The sequence below is a fragment of the Ipomoea nil genome, unplaced genomic scaffold (genome assembly GCF_001879475.1).
Source record: "Ipomoea nil cultivar Tokyo-kokei standard unplaced genomic scaffold, Asagao_1.1 scaffold1721, whole genome shotgun sequence".
Classification (NCBI taxonomy): domain Eukaryota; kingdom Viridiplantae; phylum Streptophyta; class Magnoliopsida; order Solanales; family Convolvulaceae; genus Ipomoea; species Ipomoea nil.
The window spans coordinates 450,655-460,271 of record NW_017618149.1 but is presented as its reverse complement, the minus strand read 5'-3'; the positions used below and the strand labels follow the sequence as shown (position 1 = coordinate 460,271).

The 9,617-nt window shown below is 34.9% G+C and overlaps 3 protein-coding genes and 1 long non-coding RNA gene across 5 annotated transcripts; 2 read left to right on the top strand and 2 right to left on the bottom strand.

Moving 5' to 3' along the window:
* Window positions 1-259: 259 nt before the first annotated feature.
* LOC109191831 (inactive protein RESTRICTED TEV MOVEMENT 2-like) lies at window positions 260-2,288 on the top strand. The gene is made up of 2 exons (XM_019342510.1): window positions 260-514; window positions 1,418-2,288. The coding sequence occupies exons 1-2, from the start codon at window positions 391-393 to the stop codon at window positions 2,284-2,286; spliced, it is 993 nt and encodes a 330-aa protein (XP_019198055.1). The 5' UTR covers window positions 260-390; the 3' UTR covers window positions 2,287-2,288.
* Window positions 2,289-3,038: 750 nt separating this feature from the next.
* Window positions 3,039-3,843, bottom strand: LOC109191834. The gene is made up of 2 exons (XR_002055989.1): window positions 3,660-3,843; window positions 3,039-3,490 (listed from the first exon to the last, which is right to left on the bottom strand). It is a non-coding gene; the product is annotated as an uncharacterized LOC109191834 (long non-coding RNA).
* A 785-nt stretch (window positions 3,844-4,628) lies between these two features.
* Window positions 4,629-5,448, top strand: LOC109191833 (protein PXR1). Of its 2 annotated transcripts, none has more exons than XM_019342513.1 (2): window positions 4,629-4,724; window positions 5,052-5,448. In XM_019342513.1, exon 2 carries the CDS (start codon window positions 5,075-5,077, stop codon window positions 5,435-5,437), a length of 363 nt encoding a protein of 120 aa, XP_019198058.1. In that variant the 5' UTR covers window positions 4,629-4,724; window positions 5,052-5,074; the 3' UTR covers window positions 5,438-5,448. The 2 variants fall into 2 exon arrangements, with proteins under 2 accessions (XP_019198058.1, XP_019198057.1); XM_019342512.1 differs by having other exon boundaries at window positions 4,646-4,723; window positions 5,058-5,448.
* Window positions 5,449-5,680: 232 nt separating this feature from the next.
* LOC109191832 (hypersensitive-induced response protein 1-like) lies at window positions 5,681-7,731 on the bottom strand. Its single transcript, XM_019342511.1, has 5 exons — window positions 7,534-7,731; window positions 7,267-7,387; window positions 7,092-7,183; window positions 6,360-6,456; window positions 5,681-6,139 (listed from the first exon to the last, which is right to left on the bottom strand). The coding sequence occupies exons 1-5, from the start codon at window positions 7,720-7,722 to the stop codon at window positions 5,775-5,777; spliced, it is 864 nt and encodes a 287-aa protein (XP_019198056.1). The 5' UTR covers window positions 7,723-7,731; the 3' UTR covers window positions 5,681-5,774.
* Between the last annotated feature and the right edge of the window lie 1,886 nt (window positions 7,732-9,617).

Below are 9,617 nucleotides of genomic sequence, written 5' to 3'. Positions count from 1 at the left end.
AATAAGCAGCATTGCCCTATTCAAAGTTATGACAATTTTAGTCAATCATTCTTTCTTTTCTTTTTTTTTTTTTTTATCTGAAGTGAAAATTAATGTAAAGTCACAAATATATTAACTTAGTAATGTGAAGGAATATCTTTCCTTTAATTTAACGAATTAAGAAAGTTGTTTGTAGGCAAAGCAAAGTATACACCCTGGCCTGTATGAGCACTACATAGCAATCTTGGAAGAAAAGTAGAGAACAAAACCACCGCCGCAAGAGAAATCTATCTATCTCAAACAAACATTAAAATCCAAACTCAAACATCTATCTGAGATAAACAATATAATGTACACAAACATTTTATGAGAGAATTAAGAATAAACTGAAGTGTTTTGATAGATCCAATAATGTCGGGTATAGGCGGATCACGAAGAAGGGCTAGACCAAGCAACGTCATATATGAAGAGATGGTGCCTGATTTCGAGTGGATTGAGGATCCAACTAATCATTGGCTTGGTCTTGAAGTTCCAGGTTAGTTTAATTTCCAGCATTTACATATATTTATGGTTTCTTAATTTTTCGTTGGAATTAATACCCAATTAATTTAGTCATCAACTATAGGACGTGGGTTTTATTGATTTAGTTCTGAACGTTTTTTTTTTTTTTTTTTTTTTTTTTGTGCTTAATTAGGTCCTAGACTTAGATGGTTTTATCTAATTGTATCCTTAGCTGTCAGAATCATTGACTAAATCGAGAAAAATCATAGTTGAAAACTAAATTTGGTAAAATCATTATAGTAGATTAAATTGGGTAAATCCACTATAACCGTACTAATGACTAAATTGGTATTAATCGAAGGAAAATTACCAAGCTATACTAACATAGGACTCAATTAGGTAAAATCATCAAAGTCAAGAACCCAATTAAGCACGGTTTATGACTAAATTAATTGAGAAAAATCACTATAATCGATGAGTAAATTGGGTATTATACCCGTTTATATTCAAAAAGGTGTGTTTCCTGTCTAGATTTTCCATCCAACTTTGAAATGTTGGACACTATTTCCGACCAACAAATGGTGTTGGATGGAAATTTCGACGAGATTTTTTCAAATTTTCATTTTGGTCAATATGTTGTTCAAAAAAATTATTTCTGATAAATAAATAAAAAATTATTTACCGCCCAACAAGTTGGATGGAAGTAGCGAGATTTCTAGCAGTGCATTTTTGTTATAATAATCCCACAGCTAGGTGGCATTTGCTGTTAATCACATTTATATAATGATCAATCATGTTTTCCCTTAATTATTATTTTCATGCTTCAATCAAATTAAAGGGTTTCCAACAATTACTGTAGTTTTTGCATGCATGCATTCATTTTTAATTTTTTTGTTTTTTAGAAATGAAATGATATTACCATATATATCTTTTAAAGGGTTCAGAAGGGAGGAGGTGAAACTTGAAGTTAACACTTATGGCCTCATAAAGATTGCTGGAGAAAGGAAGATAAGTGAGATAAAGTATATATGGTTTGAGCAAATTTTCCAGGCCCCAGAAAATTCAAAGCCTGAAGATTGCAGAGTGGGGATGGAAGAAGGGCTTTTCTATGTTCAGATACCCAAGAAGGCAACACAGAGAGTTCAAGCTTCTAAGACACCCAGAGCTGAAGAAGAAGATGATGCAGATCATCAAAAGGGCAAAAAGGTAAATGACAGTGGTGGGGGTACAACTGAAAAAATCCCAGCTTCTACCCCTACTAAACCACCCAGAGATGATGATGAAGGTTCAGATCATGAGAAGGGCAAAAAGGTAAATGACAATGGTGGGGGTACAACTGAAAACATTCCAGCTTCTACCCCTACTAAACCACCTAGAGATGATGAAGGTTCAGATCTTGAGAAGGGCAAAAAGGTAAATGACAGTGGTGAATTTCCTAATGAGAATGAGGGTACAATTGAAACTATCCCAGCTGCTACTCCACTTGAGACACCCAAAGATGAAGAAGAAGAAGAAGATTCAATTCAAGAAAAGGGCAAAAAGGGGAATGGCAATGGTGATATCCCTAAGGGTACAAGTGAAGAAAAAGAATATGATGATGCAAAAGGAGAAGAAAAGTCAAATGGGGGCAATTTTTTGGAAAAAGTTGCAAAGAGGGTGAAACAGAATATGGGAATTTTCATAACAGTTATCCTCATTCTTTCTGCAGGTGTTTTAGTGTCTCAAGATAATAAACGCAAAAAAGCCAATAGTAATGATGAAATATTGGCCAAACTCGATTCTCAAAATCATAACGATGATGAATAGTAGAAAATATCTCATTTCTCCAATATTTATATATTTACTTCATCAATATGTATTTTATTATTTTGATACATATGAAAAGAATGAGACATTATATATATCTAACATCACTATATACTCCTCACCACAAAATAAATAAAAAAAACATCACTATATACTTTTTTTTAATAATCATTTAAAAGTATGGCCAGGCATGAATTGATACCCTGCATGTTGAGCATATAATATAATATATAGAAAAAATTACATTTTTGGCCTTTCAGTTATTCCCGTGGTACAAATTTAGTCCTGAGTTATATGCGTGACCATCTTTAACCTCTAAGTTATGCACGAAGTGACAATTTTAGTCTCTCAAGACCTATTTCTACCACCAATTTGTCACTTAATAAAGTGGCTAATTTGATCCTTCAAGGACTAAAATCGTCACTCCATGCATAACTTAGGAATTAAAGATGGTCACGCATATAACTCAAGGACTAAGTCTGTACCACGGGTGTAAATGAATCACCAAAAATGCAATTTTTCTTAATATATAAACATAAATGTGCAGTCAACTATCAACTTAACATTTTAGTTGAGAGAAAATTTCAATTTTGGTCACACGACTATAGGGGCCTTGTTAATTTTAGCACCTAACTTTCAAAAGTACCAATTTAGTACCTTGAGTATGTAATTTTTCTCAATTTTAGTCACTCCGGCCAATTTACCAGTCAAATTTGACCGAAAAAATTAAATCCAACTTTTAGGCACAAATCTGAGGGACAAAACAGTCTTTTCCTGATCTGCTCCTAATTGACCGGACCAAGAACGAGTCGTTCTTCTCGGCGACGACCCGTTCGAAAGCCGGCGACTTTGATCGGAAAATGAGCAAAATATCCGACTTGGAGGAGAGCCCGGAGGTGAAGAAGAGGCGTAGAAAGAGCTTAAGCTCGAGCAGAGTGAGATTCTCGACGGCAAGTTGGTAGAGAATGCTCCGATCGGTGAGCAAAATGCTGATTCACGACCTGATTGTCCAGAAATTGTTCAGAATATTCGAGATTAAGCTGTTCTTCGTTGCACAAATGCACGAACCGTTCGACCATATTTCTTGAGGCGAGATAAGTTAGATTTGTCTTGATCAAACGTAATTTTTGAGAATCTGAAGGTAAATCCAGAGGATTATCAGTCGATTGGAGGTCAGAGCATCGATTTGTTGCCAGAATTTGTCCTGTTTCAAGAAATAGCGACACAAAATGAGATTGGACAGATCGTACAGATTCTCGCTACGTAAATGGCAGAGGTCTAAATAAGACTGCAATTCCAAATTAGAGAAGGACAATTGCAAGAATTTCAGCGAGAGAATGGCGAAATATGGTTGAGACGGAGGAGCGATTCACCTTGATTGAGCGTTTTGCGAAGGGGGGCCGCTTCTGGATGCAATTAGGGCAAAAATTTGAGAAATCCTTCGTCTGGAAGGGGAAGTGCAGATAGGATCCTTGGATAGGCGTAGCATCTTGTTGCAATTCACGTTGGAGGAGGACTGCCGGAGAGTCCGGATGCGGGCTCATGCGGTGGACGGAGTCAGAATCTGGTTTGCACGTTTAATTGGGACCACAGTTCAAAAGACGATTTTGCCCCTAATATTTAGACTAAATGTTGAATTAAATTTTTCCGGTCAAATTTGACCGGCAATTTGGCCGGAGTGACCAAAATTGACAAAAATTACATACTCAAGGTACTAAATTGACACTTTTGAAAGTTAGGTGCTGAAATTAACAAAGCCCCTATAGTCATGTGACCAAAATTGAAATTTTCTCTTTTAGTTGAGATGGACCACATGCTCCAATTGGTATGAGAGTAAACCTCATGGAAGAGGTCATAGGTTATGCACTCCAAATTCACAAATTTAACTGAAGTTATTTTTAATTCAATTTTTAACAATATTATGTTTAATATTAGTATATGAAATTTATATATTTAGAAACTACATTATTAGTACTATTAAATTCAAAAAATCAAATTTAAAAATAAGTAAAAAAGAAAGAGATGATTTGACGAATGAATAATAAACATGACAGGTAAAATGAGACAGAGTGAGTGATTAATTAAAATTATGTAATTCTGGTATGAATAAATTAATAATGAGTGATAACAGGTAAGGAGGGAATGCAGAAATGGGAAGAGTGGTTTGCATAACAATACAGGTAGTGATTGGATGGGATGGGGCTTGGATTAATAATAGTGAGATAAGTGGTTGGAAATAAAATTGGTAGTTGATAAAACAACTTCCCCTTCCTGGCCATCAATCTTTTTAATTTGTTTGTGTCCATTGCTTCATCACTTTCTAGGTTGTCTAGAAATTAAATAGAGTTGGAACAAAGCATTTAAGGAAGAAAACTCAGTAATTTCTTCAATCCATTTTCATCAATATCAAAAGCCACTCAGTTCTTTAAGATCTCAGGTGTGTGATATTTCCTCTTCTCACATCTTGTGAATGATCTTTCATTATAGAAGTTCACCATCAAGCCCGCACGGGCTTAACTCAGTAATTTAGTAGGTAATATTTGGGAGAAAGAAATAAAAGTTCGAAACTTGGCAGCGGCAATGTGAAAATTATGCCCAAAATGGACAGATCTCGTCATTTGGCCCTATGCCGTCAGCCCAAGACGTGGGGCCCTTAGGGTTGAGGATTCAACCTTTTGGGAGAAGAATTTCACTATCGATATTTAATATTTAAAAAATATTTTTTTTCATAAAACTTGGCATATGCCTGATTCTTTTCTTTTTGTGCATAGGTGTGTTGAGATTGGGAATGGGAGAGACAGAAGAAGCAGAAAAGCATGTCAGTGCAAAGAAAACTGAAGAAGAGAAAAAGCACAAGGAAAAGAAGAAAGATAAGCATGAAGGTGATGATAATGGAGAAGGGAAAGGAGAAAAAAATGGTGATAAAGAAAAGAAGAAGAAGAAGGACAAGGGGGATAAGGCTAAGGAGAAGGCTGGAAAAGAGAAGAAGGAGAAGAATCCTGAAGATAAAAAGGATCCAGTAAAGTTGAAGCAAAAACTGGAGAAGCTTGATGCCAAGATACAGCCTCTGATGGCTAAAAGACAAGAAATTCTCAACCTGATCAATCAAGCTGAGAACAATAATGCACCGAATCCCAGTGCAGAAACATGAAACAAACAATACCAGATATTTATTACTCATCAAATTCCAGTTTTGGTGACCTTAGAATATAATAACTACCCCAAAATAATGTATTCAGTTAGAATATGATGTGCTATAAAACTTGTTTAATAAACCTATAAATTGAAACAGAGTAATCATTATTGCAGAAAAGTATCCAACAATCCTATTATTTCACAATTCCTATTCCAAACTATTTCTTCAATCGACCAATCTCTAAAAGATGAACTCAAATAAATTCATGCTAAACAAAAGCAAAACCATTATATATACGGCAACGACTTTCAAGGTTCATAAACCAGCTTGAAGTAGTCAAAAAGTATACCATTTAATGCTCGGCAGTATGGGTAGCCTGAAGAAGCCCATCACGAATCTGGTTAGCCACATCATTCACAGCTCCTGGTCCATGGGGAATGAAGACGGCAGATGATTTATTTGCTGCGCCAATTTCCTTCATTGTGTCGAAGTATTGGGTGACAAGAATCATCTCCATAACATCCTTTGATGTGGTTCCCGGGACATTGACAGAGAATCCGAGAACACTGTCCCTAAGGCCATCTACAATAGCCTGACGTTGGCGAGCAATACCCAAACCCGCGAGGTACTTGGACTCTGCCTCACCCTCCGCCTTCTTAATTTGTATAATCTTCTCAGCCTCTGCCTTCTCATTCGCAGCTTGCCTTAGCCTAGCAGCTGGAGTGTTAAAGATAGACAACAAATAGCATGGGAAAATTTTAGTTTTACATTCTCTTTAGTTTTGACAAAGTAAGCCTCTCACTGTTTACTTAAAATGAATTAACTGCCAATGTTTTCAACATACACATCCCATATGAAGAAATAAAGACCGTTTATTCATAATTTGTCTAGGCTTCAATACTAAACCAAATGAAAGAAGAGATCAGGTTTATTTTACCAGCATTGATTTCATTCATAGCTTTCTTAACACGCTCATCTGGTTCTATATCAACAATAAGAGTCTGAACAATTTCATATCCATAAGTAGACATAGCCTGTTAATCCATGAGGGCCAAGAAATAACATCAATCAGTAGTGCCAGAATACCAATAAAATTTTATGGAATAAGGTTCAAATTGGCCACTGAACGTAACCTGAAAATGCAATTAGGCTACTGAACGAAAAAAAAGTGCAATTAGGCCACTGAACAATCCAAAAATGTGCAATTTCACCTGATAGCAGGTTACCCTCAATTTTAGCAGGTTATCTGCTTACGTGGCAGCTGAGTTGGCATTTTTAATAAATTTTAAATCATTTTTAATAATAAATTTTTATTTTAAAAAATTTTAAAAAAATAAAAACGACTTTATTTTATTTTTTATTTAATTTTTTTTTCAATTTTTATAAAATTTATTATTAAATTAATTATTAAAAATTATTTAAAAATTATTAAAAATGCCAACTCAACTGCCACGTAAGCAAGTAACCTGCTAAAATTGATGGTAACCTGCTATCTGGTGAAATTGCATACGTTTGGAGAGTTCAGTGACCTAATTGCCCGTTTTTGGAGTGTTCAGTGGCCTAATTGCACTTTTTGTTCGTTCAATGGCCTAATTGCATTTTCAGGTTACGTTCAGCGGCCAATTTGAACCTTATTCCAAATTTTATTACAGAAGTTATGCAAATGTACCTTCTCTAGTTCATCCTCAACAGCCTTAGCAATTTCATTTTTTTGCTCAAAAACATTATCAAGATTGAGTTTAGGAACACTTGCCCTGATTACTGGAAAGAAAAAAGAATGCAAATTCAACATTTAAATCTCCATGAATAAGACTTAAATACGAAAAGTTAGCTAAGGCTCATACCATCAAAAACATAGGCCTGAATCTGACCCGTAGTGTTGCTTAGTTTGTAAAACGCATCGTTTGCTTTCTCAGCTAGAGCACGATACTGAATTGATGCCACAACATTGACAAAGACGTTGTCCTGTAAACAGATTACCAACAGGCATGATCTCAGTCTGGAAGGAAAGAAAAAGTAAAGCAAACAGACAAAATTTCCAGCCAACAGAATATGCTGGATATACAAGTTAAGGGGAGTTAATTTAGTGTAAAAACAAGAGAAACGCAGACCTTTGTCTTGGTCTCACAGCTCACATCCAATTGCTGCACACGAAGCGTGAGATGGCCAGCTATCTTACTTCCAAGGCACCACGGGACAAAGTGGCATCCAGGTTCTAGGACATCCTCAAACTTGCCAAATTGTTCCTTGATTGCAACTTTGGATTGATCAACTTGCACACAACAAAGCAGATTGCCCATCTTCCCTAATTAACGAATTAAATCCATAAAATGTAAGAAGGTTTATCCATAACAATTTGATGAAATCCATTTTCAAGAAACACATGACTAGATATGGTATTTCACACTCCAGGAGCAAAGTCCAACTCTAATCTCTAATAAAGTACAAACCACAAAATTACATGTGGAGCATCTAACAAAATACTTTGGAAGGTAAGCTTATGCCTTAAAAATATATGTATTCCAGTGTAAAAGTCCAAAATTGAACCTAGAGACACATGCAATTTTCTTCCATACTAAGGTTCTCAGAAACCAAAATTTTATATCCAAATTTTATCAATACTGACATACTGTAATGGTTAGTACCCTGTTCTCTGTCAATTCTGGAAAAAAAAAATTTAAATAAATTGAATTTCTCAGTCAAATTCCAATAATCAGCACAGCATTGTCTTACAAAACTCACACCCAGAACAATCTTCCACCCAAATATATAAGCAAAACTAAGGCAAAGCCCTAATACATTTTTCAGTCCATAATTTGTCAAAAATACATACAATAATCTCTCAAACAGTGATCAAAGAGTCTGGGGAGAAGGGGCGTCAAGATTCAAGATTAATCAACATTAAAAACAACACATAACTGAGAGACAGATTCAAAGCTCTAAGCATGTTACAGGAATGTGTATATATATATTAATACACACACACACACACACACACACACACACCAATGACATAACTGAGAGACAGATTCAAAGCTCTAAGCATGTTACAGGAATGTGTATATATATATATATATATATATATATATATATATATATACACACACACACACCAATGTATACATATGTGTGTGTGTGTGTGTGTGTGTGTGTGTGTGTGTGTGTGTGTGTGGAAGAAACTTACAGCGTATGAAGCAACAGCAGAATGGAGATAAGAGATTTTAGCTAAGGAAGTCCACAATTTCCCAACATAGAAGAAAAGCGTGTGATTAATAAGCTAAGGAGCCAACCATGAACCTTCGCGGAGAGTGAAAACAATGAAGCATTCCACCATTTTACGTTTCATCCACAGGATAGATTTGCCAATTTCGGACGCATTTGCCAATTAGTGATTCTTTTTGTTATTGGAATTCTTTTTTTTTTTAAACTTTTTGTTATTGGAGTTAATTATTTGGAATTAATGTTAATCTATATAAATATGCTATATTATTATTTAAATTTATGATTGTTATGAATAATTAAATATTGAGTTATTTGCACTTTTGGTCCCACAACTATGTTAATTGTCACTAACAATTTTGATCCCAACGACTTTTAAAATTTGTAAAATTGGTCCACGACTATGACTTTTTTAGCAAATTTGGTCCTTCCGGTGCATTTTTCGTTCAATTTTTGCTGAAAAATTTTACTCCACATTTTAATATGGGTAATATTGTCTTTTCTATCTCAGAAACTAATGACATAAATAAATAAATTAATTAATTAATTAATTAAACACAGCCAGTGGTACGGTGATTGAAATTAAAAGTCACCCAATTCCAATTCCACTTTCAGTTTCACCCTCCTCGCTAAACGCCAACATTTTTTAGCTGTTTATTTATTTATTTATGTCATTAGTTTGTGAGATGAAAAAAAACAATATTATCCATGTTAAAATGAGGTGTAAAATTTTCCGGCTAAAATTGAACGGGAAGTGCATCGAAAGGACCAAATTTGCTAAGAAAATTATAATCGTGGACTAATTCAATCGTTATGCCATGGAACCGTGTTCACCATTCATGGTGAACACGGTTCCAACGGTGTTAGTACACCGCTATCTTTTTATTTATTTTTTTCTTTTTCTTAATTAATTGCGTGACTTTTCTTCTTCATCACATTTCACGGTTTCACTTTAATTTGAGGTGAGCAATGATTT

Excerpts from the sequence above, each read along its gene's own strand:
- LOC109191831 (XM_019342510.1), top strand. The coding sequence starts at position 391 with ATGTCGGGTATAGGCGGATCACGAAGAAGGGCTAGACCAAGCAACGTC. Across the intron at positions 515-1,417 it reads GCTTGGTCTTGAAGTTCCAG|GGTTCAGAAGGGAGGAGGTG; the intron begins GTTAGTTTAATT and ends TATCTTTTAAAG.
- LOC109191832 (XM_019342511.1), bottom strand. The coding sequence starts at position 7,722 with ATGGGCAATCTGCTTTGTTGTGTGCAAGTTGATCAATCCAAAGTTGCA. Across the intron at positions 6,457-7,091 it reads TTGAGGATGAACTAGAGAAG|GCTATGTCTACTTATGGATA; the intron begins GTACATTTGCAT and ends ATGGATTAACAG. Across the intron at positions 6,140-6,359 it reads TATGAATGAAATCAATGCTG|CTGCTAGGCTAAGGCAAGCT; the intron begins GTAAAATAAACC and ends TTAACACTCCAG.
- LOC109191833 (XM_019342513.1), top strand. The coding sequence starts at position 5,075 with ATGGGAGAGACAGAAGAAGCAGAAAAGCATGTCAGTGCAAAGAAAACT.